Here is a 25,867-nt window from a genome sequence, read left to right as displayed (position 1 = left end):
GAGCATTTTATGTCCTAGGTCTCAACTCTACTATGACATAAAATTTTCATAAAAGGGCAAGAATACGTCCTTTGGGGAGTCCCTCCTCATTCAGGAATAAAAGATTAAAATGTACATGACCTTCTTTCCCTCCTTGTTCCTCTTCTGCAGGTGGACGTTGCCATAAGTCCTGTACTGGCAGATGCTGGGGACCCACAGAAAATCATTGTCAGACCTGTAAGTAGTCAACAGAAAAAAAAAAAAAAGTTTGAGATGGTTAAATTAAACATATGTAGTTGCTTCTTATATTTATTTGGAGTTTCTAGGTTAATAATTTCACATCCTAGCTGTGGTGGTTAGCTAGGACTTCATAATTTGCTTATCAGTAGAAGTAGGAAATCTAAATGTGAGCAAAATTATATTAATTCAGTTTCAGGTAAAACAGATATTTTAGTTCCTTTCCCAAGCAGTTATATTACCATTCATTGGCAAGAAAAAGAAAGGACAAAAAGGATACTGTGTACCTGCTATATTCCAGGCACTATTGTAGGCACAGGGGTGTAAACTGGGTGAAGTATGCATGTATATTCACTATTGTTAACATAAATCTTGCTCTGAGAGTGTTTTTTTGATTACCATTGGGTAATATAGGTATGAAGATAACCTCATTGCTTAGGCACTTAATATCAAACCACACTAAGTATAGAGATAAATAGCTAATATTTTCAGTATGCTTAACTCATAAGCTATCTACCCCTGAGCTTTCACCAATCGCAGGTATAAATGGTTTCTTTAAAAATGGAAAGCAGCTGGGTGCAGTGGTGCACCCCTGTAATCCCAGTAGCTCAGGAGGCTGAGGCAGAAGGATCACAATTTCAAAGCCAGCCTCAGCAACTTAGCAAGTCCCTGAGCAACTTATTGAAACCCTGTCTAAAACTAGAAAAGTAAAAGGACAGGCTGCGGATGTGGTTCAGTTGTTAAGTGCCCCTGGGTTCAATCCCTGGTACCAAAAATGAATGAATGAATGAATGAATGAATGAATGAATGAATGAATAAATAAATGGAAAACAAAATGCCCTGTACGTGTTCTTCCTGCTGCAATAATAATGGTTAGAATAATATTTGAAAAGTGCTATTGTGACAATAGTAAATATTCCTTTGTGTGCATAGAAGACAGAAAATGTTGTTGTAAATTTTTACATACAAATATTATATACTGTGGAAGCTTGGCTATTGGATGAAAGTTTAAAGATTTTTAATTTGTCTCAGTTCATGATATTTGCTAGATTCTGTTTGAATGACAGCAAAAAATAAACAAATAGAAAGAATTGCTTTATTGTAAACCATCAAAGGAGGAAGTACAAGATATATTTTCAATGGTAAATGAATTCTTAAGTTTATTTTTAAATTTTTTTAATATTATCATATTAAAAATTCATAAACTATAATAGAATAAAGTAAAAAGTATCTTCTCACCTGTATCCCTCAGCGGCCCTAGATAGACAACAAATATAATTGATAATTTTGATTATTTTCTCAATGATAATTTATACATATTCAAATAATATGTATACATATCCCACCCCTTTTGGCTCAGATATTAGTAGGTTTCTCATGTTGTACTGTGTGTGCTATTCAGTTTTCTGTTGCTATAACAAATACCTAATATAATAAACTTATAAAGAGTACTTATTTTGCTCACAATTTTAAAGGTCTTACTCTAGGAGTGATTGGCCCTGTTGACTGTTACAAGGTAGTATGTCACAGCAGGGAGTGTGTCACAGAGCAAACTGTTCTCATGGGGGGAGGCCAGGACCTGATGGTGACCTTTGAGGGGCCACCCCCAATGACCTAAAGCTTTCCACTAGGTCCCTATTCTTAAATGTTCTGCTGCCACCCGATGGCACTTGGCATGGGGACCAAGTCTTTAACACATGAGCCTTTGGAGGTGATTATACTGCAATTGGTTTTTACAACCTGTCCTTATGTGTATGAATTACTTGCAGTATTCTTAGAAATGGCATTTGTAGGGTCACAGATATGTATTTGCAATTTGATAGAGATCACCAACACAGAGATCTTATTCTCTGTGGTGGTTGCTAACAATTACCTCTACCAGGAGCGATGTGCATGAATGCCTGTCTCCCTATTCCCTGGACAAAGCACTACATTATCAAACTTTCGGATCTTTGTCAAACGGTTAGATGAAAAATAGTATCTCAGTTTAGATTTAAATTAACTTATTTAATAGAAACAATATTTTATGGCAGGAATGTTTTGACAAGAATTTTAAAGAGGATTCTAAAGTAAGATTAGACTGCTGTGTGAAACTCATTCTCTACAATGTTTGGAGACAATGTTTTAATAAAAAAGAAGTCAAAACCAAGGGGTGCACAATGCTGAGATGACATTGATGTGGCCAATTGTAAGAAGTCCAGGTCTCTAGAATAAAGAAGAATCATCGCAGTGCTTTGTAATGAAGTGACAAGTAACCATGGGGATTATTGAAGTGCATAACGATCTCTAGTTTTTCATGGAAAAGCACTTCTGAATTGTCAAAGGAGAGAATAAGCCATTACACACTTACCTACTTTATTTTCGGAGGGATCAAAGCTGCTTCCCTGTGGGTGACTAGTTTGGGTGGGACACTATGGGAGGATGGCCTACATTCCATCTCCTGTTAAGGAAGGAACTTTGGGGATGAGGGAACTTGGATTTGAGCAACAATGGTGTGGTATAAGGTCTCTTTCTTCTCTTGGGTAGAGGGAAGGGTTAAGTATCCCTGCCCTGTGTTGTTCCTTCAGTGCTAGGTTCAAAGTCAGACTGCCTTCCTCCTACCACCCTTCAGAATTCTCCTTTGGTGGGTGATTGCCTCTTTTGCTGTTATCAGAGTTTACAGTTAAATGCAGTGGGCAGGGAGAAAGAAGTCTATACCATCTCCTCCAGACCAGAATTCCAACAAAATAACACTATTAGAAATAATACTTTCAAAGGCTATTAATAAATAAAATAATTTTAATTGGTAATTTCATTTTTATCTCATTTTACAAGTATTTTGTACAATGCAACTGCAGCAGTATACTCAGATTATATCTCTATTACATGCTATACAGTTACATATGGATGGCAAATATTCTCTGATTGGTATATATGCAAAAAAGCTTGGAAATAACCATGTGAAGCTGGGCACAGTGGCACATGCCTGTAATTCCAGCAGGAGGCTGAGGCAGGAGTATCACAAATTCAAAGCCAGCCTCAGCAATTTAGTCAGACCCTAAGCAACTCTGTGAGGCCATGACTAAATAAAATATAAAGAGGGCTGGGGATGTGACTCAGTGGTTAAGTACCCCTGGGTTCAATCCCAGTAGTTAAAAAAAAAAAAAATCACCATGTTAAGGTGAAATAGGAAAACAACATAATGGATTTTCCCCAACCTTAATTGAAAATAAAAATTTTCTTCAATTTATATACTGTTCAAAGTATTGAAACTTCTGATTTGGTTATGTTGGCCAAAACTTATGAAAATTATAATTTCAATTATCATTTTATCATCTCTTATTTTTATAGTAGGCAACATATAAGATAATTGCCAAGCAAATATAGGTCTTTCTCTAAGAAGTTCCCCTGTTTACAGGGTCAGTCTCTGGAGCCATATTTGTTCTATGTGACACTTCCTTTATTCTTGGTCAAAGGGCAGTGTTTCTCAACCAGAAGTGATTTTGTCCCCCAGGAGACACTTGGGAAGAAGGTCTGGACTCTGGGTTGTCACAACAGGAAGGTGAGGAAGAACATCTACTGGCAGGAATAGGACAGAAACCAGGGATTCACTAACCATCCAGTGTGCAGGAGGGTCCCTCCATAACCCATGGAAAGAAAAATTTAGTACAAAAGTTAATAGTACTGAGGGTTGAGAAATCTCACGAGTAAATATTTGATCCAGGTTGAGTCAATAGGATTCTTACCCCCAAAGAATTTAGATTTGGGATCCAGAATACTGGTTATACTACCTTAGAAACTTTCAGCTGAAGAGATGTTAAACCTAATTGAGGTTTCTACTTTTGAACCATGTGTGTTGGGAAGCAGAAATTACCAGATGTCAGAGACAGCGAAGAATAATGCAGCCACATAGAGAGTAAAAAAGGGTAACAGTTTTTGACAACTTTTGCCTCCAGGTTCTCTGACCTTCATGAGGTACAGATGCACTTCCATCCATAGGTGCCTTAACAAACACCAGTTCTTCTAGTACATGCAGTGGAGTTTATTACTTGCCACCACATAGAGGGGAAAGGAGTCCTGGCTATGAAAATTTTCAAACCACAGTTTCTGTATCAAATCATCAAACTTCAAATCATTTAATTCTTCTGAAATTTCTGCATAGAAATTAAGCTCACTATAACCTAATACTCAGTTAATGGTCACTGTGCCTACCCCACAGGCTGTCAGACTTAAATTTAACATGTATCTAATGTATACAAGTACAAATTTTAATGTAAGATACATTAGAAATGACCTTTGTAGTTTACAAAATATTTCCATTTTAAACTTCATTCTAAGTGAATTTTCTGTGAGCTAAAGAGGATAGTTATCATTAACTTCACTTTACAATTGGAGGAAATACAAGCTGAGAAAATAATTAAAGGGGTTGGTAAACATAGCTAATACTGAGAATTTCATGTACCTTGTGTCTGAAGACAGTTCTGTCTCCTGTATCTCATATTGAACTCCACACTGCAGTAATCAAGGGCGTTGGATTTGAAATCAGCCAGATGATTCAAACCCCAGTTGTTTCCACTTTCTGTCATAGGCAAGCACCTTCATTTTCTAAATTTCAGCTACCACATCTATAAAATGAGAGAATTACACCCATCATCTCAGAGGGTTGTTTTCTTTAGAATAAAATTCAAAGCCACAATACAGTTGAAATGCTTAAGTATTTCCTGGCACGTATTAAGGACCCAATAAATAATAGCTGATAGCATAATAAACTAAAGGAGGTATGTTAGGAAACTGAATCCATTTAGAATCAGAATGAATGGAGGTGGGAGAGAGGCTCCTATGGGCCAGTTGCACCTTGTGAAGTCTACTGACACCCAGGGTCTGGGGAGTGAAAAGCAAAAGCCCTGAGGGAGGTGAAGGCTACTTGTCCTTGACTTTGGCTCCCAGTCTTCTCTCTCCCCCATTGAGCCTCCTGAAAGAGGAATCACTTATACACATTTAAAAAAAACAGCATCCTAAGCAAAATGTATTTTGGAGCTACTCAAAGACAAACTTATTGAAAGACCTGAATTTTAAAATTATTATTATTATTATTCCTCCTCCTCCTCCTCTTCTTCTTCTTCTTCTTTTTTTAATTTATTTATTAATTTATTGAGAATTTAACCTTGGAGATTCTACAGTGATATGAGACATCTAGAGATTCCATAAGGGAGTAACATACATGATATTCTTTAAAATGTAAAGTTGTCTAGGCTTTCTTTAGATTTACAATGACACTTTTGTTAATTAAAGTGTCTTACTTGCCTTGAGGCCCACTTGAGATAAACTTATATCTGAACTTTGACTGAATTTAAAAAAAAAAATCTGTAAGTATGCTATGCAAGTTTTCAGTAGTATTCTGCTTTTGTTGATTGACCCTATATATATGTGCATTTTAGAATCTGAAAGCCATAGTCTCACCTTATTTACAAATTATTTCTTTGTTAATGATTAAAATCAATTCCCTTTAGTGAGCTTCTCCAGAGGTATTCATCTTCACATTTTCCAAATATTTTCTTATTTTATGGATTATTTTTTGAGACTTCCAATATATTAGGCAAGGAAGAAAGGAGTATTTAAAAGTTCATCACTTCAACAAAGGAAACCAACGTGAGGAAAAAAAAAATCATTTCACTTACCCCACCTTATCTCTGCTGGTCTCTTCTCTCAGTGTCCCCTCTTTGCAAAAGTGCTGGGAATTGTCCTTTACTGTGAAAAGTCACAGTAAAGACCTATGACTCAGGCTCTGGGTCAAAGTTCATGGCAATGAACAACAGGTTAGGATGAAACCAGAGTGCAACAGAGAGTTAAAGCCATCTCTGAACAGAGACATGGGAGCAAAGATGCTGGTTACCATGGTGAATTCAAAGGGAGGTCTGCAGGAGGCAGAAGTTCTAAGAAGCAGAAATGAAGAAAAGATTTTGTTGTTAATAGTGAAATGGAAGAGGGTATAAAATGACAGCTTACAATGGTTCTCCAGGCAAACTTTTCAGATAGAAATATTAGTAAAATGTTATAAATTTTTAGCATAATTTAGTAACTTTATACAGCTTAGTTTGTGTACAGGTTGAGCATGACAGTTTGACTGCAGGCTGAATACTTTAAGTGTGTCATTGTGTCTTGATAGCATTTAATAATGTACGGACTATAAACTGTAACCAACAGCTGTTTCTAAAACATGTATTTCTAACAAGCTAAGCTTTTTTTCCAAATAAATTATTTTTCAAAATCTTAGGCAACCTAAAGAACTTTATAAATATCAAAGTGATTAAATGATACCTGCAGAATCTTACCAAGTGTTCTACTCTTACTATTCTAGTCATGAGTAATTTTCTGAAGCGATTTGACTTCATTCTCTTTAATTCCTTTCTGATGTTTGAGCATCCTGACCCTATAAATCTAACAAGAATATTTCTCACTTAGCTGCAATGGGTCAAAATACAACTTAGGCCATGATACTGAGAGCTGTATTACATGTAAAGCGGTGACTCTGACTTGAAAGTACTTTTAAGCTCAGTTAAATCATGGCCGCATTGCTCCACAGCACAGCTTAAGTAAATTGATTCAGTGGATTAATGTAGTCATGTCAGGGGAGACAAACTTATCTGCTATGTGAAGTCTGAAGCTTATGGAAGTATTATTTAGCAGGCTTACTGGTGAGAATGACAACTCTCTCTATTCATAGGAACTGAGTCCTGAAGTCTGAGCTCCATAGGTGTAGGTGTGAAAGAGACTAAGCTTTAAGAAATAAATAATAATGATTAAAGGAACAAAGTTATCTCTGTTCCTGCAAGATATATGAAGCACACTTATCTCATTTAAAATAGATACTGCATGTCCCTTTTTATCTTTAAGCACAACATCAGGCCAGCTCTCTCTAGTTCACTATTATCAGGAAGGGTGCTGGTTTCATTTCACACATTCCTCCCAGGCACAATGTCATCTTAGTCACTGCATTTTGAGTGAGGAGAGGGACAAAAGCATATATGAAAATATGACAGTCTGGTTTTCTCAACCTTTGCCTACATTTCATATAAAAGGAATCATAATTGTCTTCAGTGGCATATTTTTTTAACTAGAATCTTCTAGGCTGATAACCACTCAATATTCTATTCAGTCTTCCAAGTTGCTTTAAGATTGATATTTCTTACCTATAAACTGAAAAATGTTGGAGATTTTTCAGCATGGCGATAAGTTACAAAAGTCAATCGTCTGCTAAACCAAAATATACCACAAAAATTAATAAAGACATATATATTTCAACTACTGGAGCAATGAATAGTTTGTACTACTGTCATTGAGTTGATTAAAGCTAATGCATTTTTATTTATTTATTTGTTTTTATATTTTAATTTTTTAAAAATTTATTTTAATTAGTTATACATAAACAAAAACTTCTGGTGGCTCGGTGGTTAAGCAGCCCTGGGTTCCTGGTAACAGTCTTTGCAAACTGAGAATGAACAGCATTCTTACTTATAATAGTAAGCATTCTTATTTACTATTGTAAGTACAGATTATTCCAAAATCTTATTTTTTAATTAAAAATAGAATAACAGAAACTAATGGCAACAGTGTATTCTATTCTAGATCATTGTGAATGGGGGCATTACTCTATTAGCAAAATAAAACCTTGTTCCAAATAATGCTTTTATGTTACACATTGTTTTTATAAGGATGTTGTAGAATATGCCAGGAAAACTTAGAAATTATTCTACATTTTTCCTCTTTAACATTATGCATGAGCATGAAGAAAATTACTTTCAACAGTAACAATATATTAAAAGTTTTTCTTTAAAAACACAGGAGGGAAAAGCTTAAAACCTTAACCTGGTTTATGCATGCTATTCATTCTTAGGGAAATATGTAGAAATACAGTAATTTCATACATTTGACCTATAATATATGTGGAACTGCTTTGAAATCGGAAGAAACGATTATATATTTTTGTTCCTCAAAAATTCATCAAAAAAGTAGCAGCTCAATTTTACTTTCTTTTCCATGAAAATTTCAAAAGTTTCCTGTAGATTCTGAACTCAAAATGACAAATTATGAAGATAATACACTAATTATACTTGCTTACCTGCCCCCACGTATCATTTGTCTATAGTGTAATTGTGTTTACCATCTTTGTGGAACAAATGTTTAAAAAGAAGGTGCTGATGTGGTAAACATCCCATTAGAGCAGAGAAAAGCAAGTGGGAGCTAATGGGGAAAGAAAAAGAGCTGAGCCAGCACTCTCGATCAATCAGGAAAGCAGCCTGCCTTTGTAAGAAACCAGCTTCTTTAATTAAAACTCTTGTATTTTACTAATAACTTTGCATGTCCGTAAGCCTTCTTATTGATTTCAATTATTTTCTATTTTCCTTTTTTTTTGATTTATAGTTTCTGAAGATGTTGTAAAATTAAGGGAAACATTACAATGGACTAATTACTTGTATACATTTAACATTTCTAATCATTACCAAATTACTCATAGAAAATGAGAAAAAAAGTCTCCACTGATATGCTGTTCATTCTCACTTAAATTGATAACATTTGATGTTATCTGATGACTTTTCTGGAAGATGTAAAAGAAGAAAATGATTTCCATCTCAACTACAGGAGATACTTTTATTAGAAATACTGTAGATATTACAAGTTAGTGTGATTTCTTTTTTTTTTATATCTTGACTCTTTATTTGTGATAACACACAAAGTAAAACAATCTTCTTTGCTTCACTTAATCTTTTGTTTTTGTTTTTGTTTTTGTTTTTGTTTAATGCCCTGTAAAGGGCCCAGGGGGTATAAAGGAAAGGCACAAATTTGTAGCTATACTCTGGGCATGGTGGGATGAAAAAGAAAGATGAGGAATGTTTGCAAAGGTCAAAGCATATAATATTGACCTGGGGACATCAGGGCAGTACAGATGCAGTGCTGCCTCTAAACTAACCATATCTTAGGAACTTCTGTTCTCCCACATTCCCTCATCCACACAGTGAAAGCACTGAGAAATGCTGATTTCTGTGCCTGCCTCTTTGCATGGGTAGCATGTGTGTGTGTGTGTATGTGTGTGTGTGTGTGTGTGTGTGTGTGTATTCATGTTGGCTATCTGTGTGTATGTTGTATATATAATACAGTTATGGATTATGTAGATATTGATGGCATAGATACAGATGTTGAAAGGTTGAGGAGAATGCAAACTATGGGCTGGGCAAGAGGTAGGTAATCTAAGCACAGAAATCAGAGTGAATATTCCACATTAGATTACTTAGAGCACATTAAGAAGGACGAAAGTATCTGGAAGTGCTGCCATTTAAAGGATTTTGTTATTCTGATAGTGATATGGCAGTGATGAAATGTATCCCTAATTGTTCATATCTGCAGCAAAATTATTGACTGTCAGAGTAAATATCTTTGACTAGTAAAGAAAATTCTTCAAAAATTCTATATGTGACATGCTTCTGATAAGCAACACCTAATTTCAGTGTTTGGTACAGGAATGGAAAGAAGTGTGATATTTGATTCTTGGAATGCACACACTTGTATATCACCCCCAGGGCTAGGAGATCTGGCAATCTAATGAACAATATCCACTTAGAGTTCTGCCTGGCATTAATGTGAAGCGTATCTTCTATTTCAAATTAGTTGGTTTGCTTGGAGGATGAATTAAGTTAACAGCATAGAGTTGAAAGAGGCTAAGAAGAGGTGACCCGATACAGGTCACATTACCTGGGTCAAGTCACATTTTGGTCTGTAAGAATAAATGTGCATTTCCTAAACCTAGGATATTTTAATATTTTGTATCTCACATCAATATAAATTTTTAGATTATTTGAAATTTTATGTTATCATGTCTGTTTATCTCCATTACCATGGGCATTTTCAAAATAAAATAATCCTTATATTTATTTATGTGATGTTATAAATGATGAACCCAAAATACTTTTTAAAAAATTATTTTCACATATTGCTACCTCAATGGAGACAGCTAGTTCTGGTTTCTCTGAGGTCATTTTGCCCATGAATTTTGTTACAATAGAGCTGACATAGCTTTGTGGTCACAGGAAGACCTTCAGGTTTCATCTGATTTCAGTATTTCTTGAGCTTGAATTTGTTAATCAGAGCAGTTATTTTTCTCTAAAGTGAGGGAAATAAATGGACATAATTCCATTGAGTAGAACATGGATGAGAGGAAGGGACAGAAAGAAAGACAGACTCTGATGTTACAACTATATTTCAGAACAAAACTTAAATGAGTGAAAATTATATGCTAAGATGTAAAGTTGTACCCTATGAAAATGCTCTTCTAAAATTAAGCTATACTTTTAACCATATCAAAATGATTTCTAGTGGTTTCATTTTAACTAAAGAAAAATAGTCTAAAGTATCTTTCTGAAAAATGGCATTTAATTAAAGAGCCAAGCATTTGAAAAAAAGAACTATGTGAAAGAATTTTCTGCATCAGGTATGAAGACGTTGAAGGTAGTAATTATTCAACCACTGTGGTATGGGGTTCAGCATGGAATTACTCAATGAAATCTAACAGGAGGTCCAAGGTAGAGGCTAAAGTCTGCAAAGAAACTTATTTTTTGTAAAGTTGGTATTTTTGAAATAAAAGCATAGATTAATTAATTGTGCTGGAGTAAATGTCAAATATATGGATTAGAGTGAAGGTAGATCTCTACCATAAAATGAAAGATGTAAGGTAAATAGTGCATTAAGCTTGAAAGGCATGAAATAGCCTACAGATTATAGATGAAGTGTGAACTAAAAGCTTAAAAAATACAAAATAACTAATTGTACTAAGAAAACATACAGATAAAAATTACAGAATGATGGTCTTTTTAAACATGCCTTAAAAGCTATAAAGAAGAAAAGATCACTTTAACTACATTATAGTAGTTTGTATTTTAAAAATACTTCAGTAGTATTTGAAATATTAATTCAGAAATAAATCTAAATAAATGTTTGGCCTTACTTATAATCAAAAACATACAAGTTTTGCAAAATAAAACTTACTTGTCAGTAATTCCTAGTTTGAACGAAAGTATGAGAACAGGAATAATCTCAATTGCTCTTGGCGGATTATAGACAGTGAGCATCATTGTATTGACTAATTGATTATTTGTGGTCAAAAGGTTTGAGATACAAATTTTCTAAGACTAGAAAATTTATTTTAGTTCATATTACACAAACTGTAGCCTAAATATTATGTATCGTACCAATATTTATAGTAATAGCAAATGCAAACAATGTAAAAATATTTAAAGGGGATTAAGTTAGGACATATCATATAGTAATATAATTTATTATCATTATTATTATTATTATTAATTTTTTCTGCTACCAGGAATTGAACCCAGGGGCACTTCACCACTGAGTCACATCCCAGCCCTTTTATATATTTTATTTAGAGACAGGTTCTTGCTGAGTTGCTGAGGACCTCACTAAGTTGCAGAGGCTGACTTTGACCTCACAATTCTCCTGTCTCAACCTCCAGAGCTGCTGGGATTACAGATGTGTGCCACTGTGCCTGGCATATATAATTGTATAATTCAGAGCTTTGAAAAATCATATAGAAGAAGTATATTAACACTTCTGTAACAAAATATTAGTGATACAATATTTTATGGACAAATATCGTTATAAAGCAAGATAATTATTCATTTATTACTTGACAATACCAACAGCAAATATTTGCATAGTACTTACTTTATTAGGCACTATTTCAAACATAATAATTTCTAATAATGCATATGTTCTTTAAAATAGCTTCATAAAATAAGTATAGTTATTTTTCATACTTGAAGAAACAGAAGCACAGAGAGGTTAAGTAATTTGTCTGATTCAGCACAGCTCTTGTGTAAAGTCAGAATTGGAGTCATCTCCAGATCATTTCCTATAGTTATTCATGGTACTGCCTGTCACTTAATAAAATGTTCTGGATTTAAGATAACAGTTTCATATGGACCATCTCCTTCAATGGTCATAAATAATTCCTATAGAGCATCTGGGAGCCAGGTGGGAGGGGCAAGATGCAGAGTGTGAGAAAGAGTTCTAAGGAGGATGAGAGAATTCTGGGGTGTAGAGAAGTTCAGATTGAGGGGACTTTTCTCAGAGGCATGAAGGGAGATGCATCCCCTTTGTCAAACTTGAAAACTACCATTAAAGACTGAGTTAACTTGAGTTACTTTTGCGATCTCTTGCCTGTTATATTGCTGTGGACCGTGACAGGCAGGTCAATGACACATGGATCCCCAAAGTTATTGCTGTGGTAAGAGAATAAGGGATTTGTCTTTAGTTTTATTTCTCTGTAGTTATTTATCCTTCCTCAAAAATATGTACTACGAATGTTATTTCAGAATTTTAAGGAGAGATGGATCTACAAATAAATCACATCCTCTTTCTTATCACATGGCATTCTATAATTTTTAAGGATTTCTAAGCATTTGTCCAGATCACAGAGGTGGTAATTTCTTTTGTGAATACATTAATAATGCCTAACTTCTTTTCTTATATCTGCAGATATATTATTTTCTATAAATATTTGCCAAAGAAAATCATAAATGTTGTTTTGCACTGGCCCCAAATTTACAACAAACTACCCTATAGAAGATCTGAGTTAAGGACTCCAGATTTCCAGTGTTGGAAGTGAGAATAAGAGGCACACATCCCTGGCAGTAGTCTCAATGACACAATTCTGGAAGGAAGGCATGTAGCAGATGATATTGTGCAATGTTTTCTGTGATCTCTGTGATACTGAAACTTCAGAAAACGGAAATTTCATCTCCAGTGGCTCCAAGTTCCTGAATACATTAGAAGGTTAATTTGCTGCACATATAGAAAAGGACCCCTCGGACTGGTTTTTCTAATTCCCTAATTTGACCTTTGTCCAGGCAATTGAGCAGTGCTTTCAAACTGCTGGTTGAAACTCGTTAGTGAATTGGAAAATCACTTCACAGATAGACCATGACAAAAACATTAAATTTTTATTGAAATAAGATAGATTGGGACAAAATAGACCAGATTAGGGCAGAATAGAAAAGACAACATCAAAATGTTTTGCACATAATTAGAGTCGCTATTATCCCTTAAAACTTCTCATCATGTGTATGTATACTGAGCCGTGTTGTACGTTATGTTATTTGTAGTGTCAATTGTGGTTCAAAAGACTGAAAAACAATATGAAGATGCTTCGTTTAATTTGTAGGCAGACATGATTGTCTTTTTGACCAGATAATTCCAAATATGTTATATGAGGATAACATTATTATGAAAATATTTTCTTTATATACTTAAAATGTGTTTATAGCATCACTGTTTTAACTGTGTTATTGAGTATATGGGCCCTCACTATGACTCATTTTTCTCCTCTGTAAATTTTGTAGGTTGGATCCTCTACTATGTAAGATTGTATAAAACATAATATATCATCTTATATCTCTGGCTTAAATCACAAGTGTGAAGAACATTTGAGTAGTATCTTAGTGTTTATTAATCATGCTAGTTAATTAGTTAATTTTACTTTGGAACCAACTTTTTCAGAGATGGAAAGCAGATGTGCGTCAGATTATTTTAGATACAACGTGTTGCATATAAAATGATTTCTGGAGCTATCTTCCTCCCTCCTCCTGTTTCCTTTGGTCTTTGCCATAAGACACTGGTTGTTTGTGGCTCATAACTTAATGCAAACAAATCCGTGAGGATATACAGGAATCAAGACACTAATTTTAAACCGATTTGATAATGACTTATTATTTGACCCAGGATGATGTAGTTAAATATTTTTGAAACGCTAACTTCTTCATCTGTGACACTGGGATAATTATCTTGCTTTGCCAACTACACAGGTTGTTTTATTACAGTTTATTTTTTCCCATTTAAAAATTTACATGATACCAAGAGGATAGAATTAAATATTACAATGTCTCTCCATCAGTGAGCACACTTTTCCCACCCTATGTATTTTCCCTAAATAAATTACTTGATAGTAACAAGTTTGGTATGTATGTGTGTTTCAAGCATATCTGTATAGATAAAAGCACATATATGTGCTGAGATTTCTCTTTACAAAAGTGGCTTTATATGTTAGTAAGCTTTTGTCACAACCTAAAGGAGGAAAGATTTATTTTGGCTCATGGTTACAGAACTTTTAGTCCATGATTAACTGGCACCATTACTTTGGGCTGGAGGTGAGGCAGAATAAAACATGGCAGAAAGGCATAGCACAGTCAACCACTTACCTCCTGATAGCCAAGAAGCAGAGCAGCAGAGAGAGGGGAAGGGACCAGGTCATATATATCCTTCAGGGACAAATCCTGAGTGACCAACTTCCTCCAACCACTTCCCAATTCCCCCTACCTCCCAATAGCACCTCCAGCTGTGAACCAGGCCTCACATAGATGAGCCTTCAGGGGCCATTCCACAAACTATAGTAGAATACTTACTCTTCTGTCACTTAATGTTATTTCCCCTATATCATATTCTTAAAATCCTTTCATTTCAGCACAAGGAGATCAACCATATTTCTTTGTATGCTGCAGCATTTTCCCCAGTTATGGCTGCGCCTTACTTTACTTAACCACTTCCTGATTAGTGGACATTTGGGTTGCATTGTTCCAGTCTCAGTTATGACCAATGGATATCTTAAAATGATAGTTGTCCACAAGTGCACCTTCTTCCACAAGTCAGATTTCTTTCTAGAACTAGAACTTCTTTGTCACAGATGAATTTATATGCACAGGTTTGATGGACAAATTACTCTTCAAGAAATCTCTAATCAGTTCTACACCCATCAATAGTTTGTCCAATTTTTCAGTCTTCATCCAAACTGGAAACTTCCTGGGATACCCTGAAGAAGTACTGATATCTCTCAGAGACATGTGAACATTATTTTGAATTTAAACAGAGGCAAGTAACAGTAACAGATTTCTTATCAATAAAATGTGAAATTTAGACTATATAGCTCTTTGGTTCAAGAGATACTTATTTATTCCTTACCCAACATGAGCCTCTGTCTTTTCCATTTTAATGTTCTGTGATTATTTTTAATATTCTGTGATTATTTTCATCACAATGTGAATAGGAAACTGAGATGCATATTAAGTGGGAGAGAAGTTATCTTCATTCTCCTCTACTATATTTTAGATAGATAACAAGAAGAAGTGAAAGTGATAGGATTGTTTTCATTTTCCAATCAAGATTGGTGCAGAGATGTGATCTATTGTAAGACACAGTGACTTCAAATGATGAATATCAATTTTTCTACATTTCCTGATGTGTGACAGGTCCATGATAATATTATTTCAATTTTTGATTATGTTATCTCCAGTCTGTCATTTACTAGTGGACTATAAGTTGCAGCCTCTAATTACAATATAAAAATATTTTTTAAAGATGCTGTTTTTAAGATTTTATCATGCAGATTCATGTCCTTCCTTTATGGTCTTGACATTCGTATCTGCATCCTGTAGGATATGTAAATTAGCTCATATTCTTTCTTAAGAATATTGTTTTTAGTTGATATAATTGGGCAATATTGTTTTTCTTCAAATACTGACTCACAAAATTTGGTGAGCTTATAGCCTATTAATAAGGGAGAATTTCCCTGGTGGCCAAGAGTCTAGTTTAAAATCAACTTTAAGGTCCCTTGATGAACAACTGAGCTTGTCTTTATAAAATAGTTTAAATAAAACTTCATTAAATAAATGAATAAAGTGACTACTGATGAAGAATGGATTAGACAAGACCCCTTTCCTCCTTGACACAACTAACAGTATTATCATGGCATAGCCCATGGGTCACCAGGGATTTTTATGGGAAAAGGGTCAAACTTAATTAGTACCTGCCAAAATCTGGGCATGCTTGTATTAACTGCCTCTGAATGTCAGTTTCAACAAGAGATGAACAGGTATTTGCCATGTTTTCCAGGTGAATTAAGAAGTTATTGCATTTAGGATTGAACACTACCTGTGGTAGTGTAATTGTGTGGTTCACACCAGTCAGTTAATTTACAATAGCTATCATCAGTGTAATTAGGAATTAGGAATAAAAGAAAATTAGTTAGATTTTCTTCTGTGTTATGGGAATGGGAATTTGGAAGACCTAAACACTTTTCCATAATTCTACTTTGTTAACTGTTAAAAAATTATATATATATATAGATAGATAGATAGATAGATATACACACACATATGTGTGTGTATGTGTGTGTATGTATGTGTGTGTGTATATATATATATATATATATATATATACACATATATGTGTGTATATATGTATATATATAAAAACTCATATCACCTGAGAGTCTTCTTCAATATGTTAGACCTTATGTGTTGGCTAAAATAATTGAAAATTCCTAAAAGTGAAACATTTCCACCCTGTTCACACCAGGATGCAAGCTTATCATAAGGCCTTACTCTGTGTGGCAACAATTTTTGGCTTAATAAGTCTCTAGCTTAGGGAGATAATGAAGAACATTTCAGTTTAAGACCCATCTCCACCTCTGCCTTTCTGTCTAAATAAATGTTTTACCTATCCCAGAGGAACTTTTCCTGAGGAAGAAGTGTCTTTGAGTAGAAATTTCAAAATATTGGCTTATAAAGTCTTCCTCTGAAAAACTTGGGGTTTCTAACACAAAAAGATGAATTTTCTGGCACCTCCTCCAGACTGGCTGAATCAGAATGCAGGAGGAGAGCCAGGCATCTTATTTTAAATCTTCCTATTTGATCCTTAAAGTTCACCTGACTCTGGGTACACAGATGTGTCCAGCTATTTTCCTTTGGGAGAATGAATAGCAATGTGTACTTTAGAGTTAGTTTCATTAAACCTGATTTTCCACACCTCACAGCCTGTTCTTGAATGGTCTGTGAGTTTTATTTGTTTCTCTCCAACTATATCCTGGTGACGGCAGCTTCTGAAAACAAGCTACGTGACCCAGTGTACTCATCTTTTTAGGTACCATTTCACCATTCATTGGAATAAATATTGGACTCCAAAGCTAAAGGGTACCTCTAGAGAACATTTTATCAAACCCCCTGCCTTTAATTAAGTAGATATCTAAAGCATCTAGGAGAGATTTCCTTTTAAAATACTGACAAATAAACACTTGAGAAACCCATTCAGTTGCTCATTACAGTGTTTTTATCACTCTAATAGTCGATAAATTCTTCTGTACATCCAACCAGAATCACCTTTGTTTAACCCAAGCATTTTTCTTCCTATTCAAACCTCCAGATATGTAACTGAAAACCCCATAACCTCAAAAACTTTCCATTGAAGTAATATTTAATATATTGTGTTTTACATACATGGTTTGTCAAAATTTTGTCCATAAAAATTTAAATAATATAGGTATATAGATATGAGTCATTAATACTAATTGAGATAAAAATAAAAGAACAAATTAAATGAGCATGCTTTAAAATATGCTTTGCAATGAAATTAGGGTTTGCCCCATGATACTTTATGTGCATACAACTGCTGCCTGAGATGCTAATGATGATATGTCCCATTTTTCTGAAACTTTTGCCTTCAGAATGAGCCAAGCCATGTTTCTGTCCCAAATTTAGGTCCTTTTCCTCCAAAATTTTATCATCTGTTTGCTTATCAATTTTTTGTTTGATTTCCTATTAGTGATAGAGCACTTAAGAACACAAATAGGAAATAAAAGCAAGAAGTCATTGTGATTAAGTTTCAAAGAATAATCCGTCAATCAAATGGTGTAAATGACTAAAAATTTTTTTTGCATTTTGACCATAGACAATAATGTTTTTCAGCTCTAGACTGTGCATTGGAATTACCTGTGCAACTTATTAAAACTGTAAAAAAATAACTTAGTACGTTGCCAGTTATTTTCATTTAATAGGAATTAGGTAATTATCAGTTTAATGTATTTGAAAAAATATTTTACTACTAAAAATGGAGTTTGTGGAATAAGCAGGCAGTGACATTCCTTAGGGGCTTATGACAAATGGATAATTTTAGACCCCACTGATACTAATTGAATTTTTTATTTATATAAGAATTCTTATATTCAAATTTGAAAGGTCCCATGACATGATCTAATATACAAACCAGTTCAGACTCACTGGGTAGAGGAAGTGAAGCTAATCCAAAGCCAGACTCAGAAAGTCAAGGGTCAAATATTTGACCTCATATGTGAAAGCTCAAGAGAAAAAAAAAAATCAGGAATGTAAAGGGTATCTCTTGAAAACAGAAGGGAGACCAAGAGAGTAGAAGAAGGGGAGGAAGCAGAAGGAGGGAAGAAGAGTAGACACGGGGAAGTACTGGAGAACAAAATTGACCCAACTGCACTCTATGAATATGTGAGCATACCACAAAGAATCTCAAGCTTATATGTAACTATAATGCACTAGTCAAAACTTTTTTTTTTAAGGCAATGAGGGAGAAAAGGAGGAAGGAGGAAGGAAACAGGGAAGAAGGAGGAAATCAGTCAAGTGCAAAAATATGGAGAGCAAACATTTATAAAGGCTCTCCCTACATTTAACCTTATTGCTTCTTGTTAATGGGCAAACAGACCTTTCTACTTGTCACTGTAACATCCTTTTGGCTACTCGTAGAAAATAAAAACAAATATTTCATTTGCCAATTGACACTTTTCAAATAAATTTTTCTAAAGGAGCAACTTTAATAATAACTTTGGATATCATTGTATTTAGAGAAGTAATTAAACTTTTGTTTTCATTAGTGAGGTGTTTGTACAATAATGTTAACAAACACTTTAATTTTTAGAGGTGATAGGTATTCTCTTAGCAATATTTCTTTACCATGGAATACATGGTACTGGTGCTCATGGATATTTTGAATGAATCCCCATTGCCAATTTCAAGTTTACTGACCCAAATATAAGTTTAACTTCTCAGGTTTTACCTTTTATATTAATTGCATTTAGCAGTATACCAGCAATGAACAAGCTAGTTAAAACTTGACCCAAATATTTTAATGCACCCAGTGAAGCAATTTAGAAAGCATACCAAACACAGTGAAAACATTTCCATTGAAATATCCCAGTATGGATGGAAATTAATAAAAACTAAAGCAATTATATGTTAATGCTCCTATGAAGGCTGAGTTATCGCATTGGTTTCAGGACCTGTATTTTGTTCTGTGTTTCTCATCTTAAACTTTGAGTACAATTTGATGAGTTTATCTGTATTAAGGGAATGATGCTTATTAATCTCCATGTTCTGGTAAATGGATTTACTTTACAATGCTGTGCCCTTTGCCCTGCTCACAACTTGGATGTATGCAAGAAGAATGTTTTATTTTTAAAAAACAAGTCTCACAAAACAATGTAAAAAGTTGATGTTTCTTAACTCAGTCTCATCACTATTTGTAAATTAAGTTTATCATTTTGTTCTTTTGCTTACTGATTCATCAAACATTTCCAAATGTGTTTCTTGCTTAATAAATTTTCATTTGAAATTAAGGAGTACTACTTTTAATACTGAGTATATATAACAATATTTGAAAACTCAATTACAGACTGTTTTTGAGAAAAATCCCATAATTTCCTGTTAATGTCTTAAAATTAATTTTAAAATATATTTGCCTTTGCATAGTGACTTGGATTTTTTAAATTTTTTTGTGTATTCCTGAAGTGAAATGGAACATGAAGATCAAGATGTCCTAGAAATGAATGAAATATTTCACTACTATCTGGGAGAACTTGCTATTTCAAAAACTCTGAAGTTGACTTAACACATATGATTAAGTCATTTAAAGTACATTTTTTAAGTGGTATAAAATGCAATACATGTTATTGAGTCTAAGATTATACTTATAATAGCATAATAATTATAACATCTTACTTTCATGTTTAAATACTGTGTTCTATGACAAAAGTGATTTTAATGTGAACATTTAATCAATAATTTTAAAATAAATTCAGAATTAATTATCTTATTTTTATAAATATATTATTTTCCTATTTTGTTATGAAAGAACAGAGTAATCAATTAAAGGGAAATTGAAACATTTTGTATACTTCTTTAAATTGTGATAAGAGTTAAAAATAGAAATCAACACTTAGATATATGCATCTAGAATTAAAATGTGATGTGCCTTATGGGATATGACTGTTGATTCAATTCCATGCTATTGTTTTCCAGTTGAGTAATGCCTGTCAATTAGAATCAAATTAATAGACTGTCCTGTGATGACACTTATTTCAACTGTATAATTTGTTTGTTTATCATATGTCTGCTATTTTAATTAGTGACTCTTGTTATATGAACAGGTTTTTATTTAATCTGGAAGAGAAAAAGTTACATTTGAATCTACTCTTTACAGAACTATTAAAAACATTTGCCCTATACAGCATGCATTACTAATTAGTACACTCAATAAATACACCACTTGGTTAAAATATAGGAAGAGCAGTGTAGGTACAATAAATGACTATAAAAAGTTAGTGCATGGATATAATCTGTTTGGGTATATAATATGTGTATGTGTATGTATGAACACACATATAATGAATATACAAAATGTAAATGAAATTACATGAATGCCAGGTATAATTCTAAACTTTGGAATACCCTCTAAAATAAATGTAATAAAGACTTTGGATCGTATGTTAGATAGCGATAAATGCTATAACAAAAGCACAGAAGGAAGTGAGAAAGAAAGGAGGAAGGAAGGAAGGGAAAACAAAGAAAAAAGACAAATACTGGACAAGAGAAGGAGGAGAAAGAAGAGGAAAGTCTCTAGGAGTCAGTTGTTTGGGGAAGCTTCAGTATTAAATAGGTGAGACAGATAGTATTAAATGAGCGAGTGAGTAGGCCAAACTGTTTTATTATGTAGAATTTTATACTAGAATATTTGTAGAAGAAATTCTTTATTTCAAAATTGAATGGACTTCAATTTGTAAATATGAGATACAAACTCACAAACCCAGATTCAAATATTTATTTTCAAAATCTCCTATTAAGTTATGATAAGAAGTAGCTCCACAGAGAATCCACTTTGGATCTGCAAGTCATACAACTTGGATTGAATGATTTTATCTAAGAATGAGCCTGTAGTCCACAGAAAATTGTCAAGACCAAAATCTGGGGAATACTAATGTTTAAGAGGCAGATTCTTTGTAAAGCAGCAGTGAAAGAAGCTTAGAAAAACTAGTCACAAAGGTTGAAAGAAACAAGACTGAACTGAAAATATGAAAATGATGTACTATCCATACCCTGTAAAATTTGTATTTGAAAAATACTTTAAAATCTGGCTGGAATAAGTGAAATAAACAGTGTTGTGTTCCTCATTACTATAATTTTGATGAACTGTCCATGCCCTTGCTTTCTAAAGTGTAACATGATATGATGCTGTCAACTTGAACTGAAGAATAAGAAAAGTTTTTATTGAGTTAACTAAAAAAAGTGTTCCCTTCCTCTGGCCCTCCTTTCCTTTTCTAGACTTTCCTTTTTTCCTTTTTTCTCATGTAAAATACATTATTACTAAAGATAAGATGTTTGCTTTTTCCCATTAACTATTAAAAAGTCTTAAATCCACTTCTGGGGCCACCTTTTCCCACAGGACCTTACTGTATACATTGTGTGGAGTGAATTCATTACTGATTCCATCTTCCCAACCTGAATGATATCTATTAGGCACTAAAAATATTCTCTTAAACAAGAAAGAATATAAAAATAAATATCTACACTAATGTTGGGGATTTTTATATAGTGATTTTGATCTAATTGCAGGCTTTGCTCATTAAATGTTTGCTGAGTCAAGTTGTTTCTCCAGAACTTAGCTTTTCTCAGTTGTTGCATATAACCTTAGGAATTTGTGTTGGTGACTGACTCTGATAGAGGTCCCATCTCTGTCTTCTGCAGTGACAAGGACGGTGTGTGCAGAACAATGTGATGGCAGGTGCTATGGACCCTATGTCAGTGATTGCTGCCATCGAGAATGTGCTGGAGGTTGCGCAGGACCTAAGGACACGGACTGCTTTGTATGTCTGGGAGTTCTCCCTATTCCTCTGTTCCTCTCCTTTGCTCCCTCTTCATCTCAGGCATATTGAATCTTTCCCATCTGATTATGATAAAAAAAATTTGACATTTTAGGATTAAGCAAGATGATCTGTCTTCCTAGAAGTCATGCCCTTACTGAGTTGGCTCTTGATTAACTGGAATTACTCTGTTTCATCAAATGAATTTTGTATTGGACACAATTTATACTAAAAGCGATGTTTACTGGGGAATATATATCAATATATCTTTCTTAGCATCTAACAACATCCTTTCCAAAATGCAGAGGTTACCTGTCCATATCATTGCATATTTGAGTACTGTCAGAGAGGGCAATTGCATTTTGTTTTTTTTTAACATAAATTTTATGATTATAGCAGATAAATTTATGAGTTTAAGTATTTTCCAGTTCATATTCTTTAGAAGCTCATGTTATTCAAAATTTAATATTTACAAATGCCCATTTAAAACAACCAATATGCTAATTTTATGATATATTTTAGCTGCATTTGCAGCTTATTAGGGAGACTTTAATTGCATTTTGGTATTGTATCCTTGATATAGTATTTTTGTTCTTTGGAATACATATGAGCAATTCTGTGAGCAATAGTTAACTCAATTTTATACACCAGAACTCTAGTATTATTTTTAAGCTGAGAGTCATAAAAATAGGAAATCACTTTTATTGTTGAAAGTGAATGCAATAATTTGTTTTCTTTATTCCACTTCTCAAGTATGTATCACATGAAAATATATAGTAGAATTGAGCATTTTAAAATTTGACAATTCCAATAAACAAAGTAAAAATGCAGATATGATGCACTTAGTAATTTCTTAGTTTTTTTAATATTATAAGAAATTTAACTTGTCTGCTAATTGTGCAGTGAAATAAAAATATGTATTGCAGTAGTGTATAGGGAGAAAGAAAAAAAATGGAAATCAGAGTGTTAAAAATCTGAGGTAGAAACTCAGCAGATCTTGAACTGAGAACTTTTTCTTGTCCATCACGAGTATAGACAGATGGGTTTGCAAGCTTGATTTTTGAGGACACTGAACCCTCCAGGTGTTGCTTTAATGATTCCAAAACAATAACAATAATGAACATTAACGAAAACTCTCAGAAGTTTGACACCACCTTTTTTTGCTGTTCCATTACCGTGCCAAGCAGATCAAGTGAGCTGCAGAATTCTCATTTCATTACTTTATCGAATGGTGCAGTGGTCACATTCAGCATTTATTACAGAATGTTCATGAATGCAAGACTAGTGTTCTGGTATAAGTTACAATATGCTTGTTTGTTGTCTGGAAGGTAAATATTTTTTATTTCTCTGGCTTATGTTCTTTGTTCCCCAGCAATCTATGCATAAGATTGCATAAAATATGTTAGTAAAGCAATTATAAGGACACACGAAGTTTCATAACCATAAATTAAAACTTACTGAGTTTTCTAGATTGGTTTTTAATAGATTCTTCCTAGAAAGTGTCATCTCAGTGAATAATGGATCATCAGTAGTCTCATTCTGATTATGCATCTAGTAGACCTTCATCAGGGAATTGTCATGTTTGTGATAAAGTGCTCACTAAAACAACAATTGATGAAGCAAATGTTTTGAGGAAACAGAATAAATTAATGCTTATTAATAACCATATGACAGTTTATGATGAAATGTAAAACAGAACTTGAGTTCACATTAGCTTGCCTTCCAAGGCCTGAATTATTCCTATGAAAGCTTAGTTTCTTAATTAAGAGAATTAGCTCACCCACACTTCTGTTAATCATATGCTTATGTGTACTTATACATATGTTTTCATTTGCTACCAAATACCTAAATCTCAGGTGGTAAAATGGCTTTTAGTTACTTTCAAATGAGCTTTAAGAATTAAAGAGTTGAGTTCTCAAGACAAATCTGTCAGCATAAATGAACTGTCTTATTTGAATGTGGTGACTTTACTAAATTGTGTGGCATTATGAAAATGCTATACAAGAAATGGCCTCATATTATTTATTTACAGGTTAATTATACACCTTACATTTACCTGTGGCTAGACAACTGACAGTCTTTTCCTTAAGTCCAGTTTAAACATTTGTTAAAGTTTCTCACTATTCAATGGTGATGTTTGTGTTTAACATTCCACTTAAAGCACTGAACTGTATATAAGAGCTCAAACACAAACAAAAAACCCTATAGAATTGGAGGTTCAGTTGACTTTAAGATTTAGTATAAATGATTTGAATAGGTCTGAACTTAAATAATTCTTCACTATCAGCTAATTTTAATAATTTAAACCATCTCTTAGTTTCAAAATTAGTGGCTAAATACTAAGCAATTTGGACATTAGAAACCATAGATGGTATTTTACTGACATCTGAAAAAAATTTTGTGGAAACACAGAAAGACAAATGACTTTAAAATTATCAAAATTTGCAGTTTTTATAAAATTGGTGTATACTACATAATGAACATGACTTTCATAAATGTATCACCACCATGTTTTATTAGTAAGTATTATGAGAGTTATTTTTAAATGAAAGTTATTTTTGCTGTTGCAGGCCTGCATGAACTTCAATGACAGTGGGGCATGTGTTACTCAATGTCCCCAAACCTTTGTCTACAATCCAACCACTTTTCAGTTGGAGCACAACTTCAATGCAAAGTACACATATGGAGCATTCTGTGTCAAGAAGTGCCCACGTAAGTGACAGAATAAGAATAGTCGTTAATTAGAGCATTATTTGGAAATGAAAAAAACATTTCTTATAAATTCATTTTAATTTGATATTTGAACAGTATCATGAATTACTTTGAGTATGGGTACTCTCACTTTCATTTCACAAACAAGGAAATTAAAACTCAAGATATTTAAGTATTCTAAACTTTTTAGCAAAGGATTGGAATGTTTGAGGTTAGAGCAAAGAGTTATTGAATCCTGAACTTGTTATTTTCATTATACCTGAGTTATCTTGCACATTATGCTCTTTCTTGGAGAAGTTAATTAAGTTGATTAATAGAGTGGAAGCAAGTTATATAATAAATAGGACCTGCTTCTAGTAAGAATGGATTTCTACCTAAATTCATTCCTTATAATTTGTTTACACTAAGATATATATTATTATTATTATTATTATTTTAATACAAAATCCAATCTGAAACAAAAAAATAGGTATAAAGAATACATTAAGGGAGCTTTAACAAACTGATTGCTCATCCTGGGTATTCAAAATGACCAACATTGCTCTCACCAGGTGTTCAGTATAACATATGTGCTGATATTTGCTAGAGTCAGTTTCTTTGCTTTCAGTGACCAATGGGACTTTCCTCCATGTTTCATATTTTACCTATTAGAAAGACCAAAAAATGATAAAAGTTACATTTCTTCACATACTTTTTAAAATGAAAGCTTTGTGATCTACAGAATATAGATGTGGTAACTCTAAAGCTTTTCTTTGATTAGTTTATATCTGTGAAATTACAGACTAATTTCAGCACTTCAGTACATGTCCACTGTGAAATTCAAATCTCAGATGGGCATTTTTCATGATTCCTGGTTTGCCAAGCTTGAACTCTTTTGGGAAAACAAGGACATTTAGCTTCTAAGTACAGGCCTTCAATTCCTAATCCAGAGTTCTGAAAATCCAACAACTCCAAATAACACCTTTTTGA

General features: G+C 33.5%; 1 protein-coding gene across 5 annotated transcripts in view; it reads left to right on the top strand.

Annotated features, from left to right (window-relative positions):
* The window catches only part of Erbb4 (erb-b2 receptor tyrosine kinase 4), a 1,062,955-nt gene that overhangs the window by 751,056 nt on the left and 286,032 nt on the right, over positions 1-25,867 (top strand). For all 5 annotated transcript variants that reach the window (XM_047545016.1, XM_047545015.1, XM_047545020.1 and 2 more), the window contains exons 5-7: positions 151-216; positions 22,071-22,189; positions 24,757-24,898. In XM_047545016.1, coding sequence (XP_047400972.1) covers positions 151-216; positions 22,071-22,189; positions 24,757-24,898 — 327 coding nt within the window. The remainder of the gene's footprint in view (positions 1-150; positions 217-22,070; positions 22,190-24,756; positions 24,899-25,867) is intronic.

The sequence above is a fragment of the Sciurus carolinensis genome, chromosome 3, assembly GCF_902686445.1.
Source record: "Sciurus carolinensis chromosome 3, mSciCar1.2, whole genome shotgun sequence".
Classification (NCBI taxonomy): Eukaryota; Metazoa; Chordata; class Mammalia; order Rodentia; family Sciuridae; genus Sciurus; species Sciurus carolinensis.
This window is presented reverse-complemented; position numbering and strand designations above follow the sequence as displayed.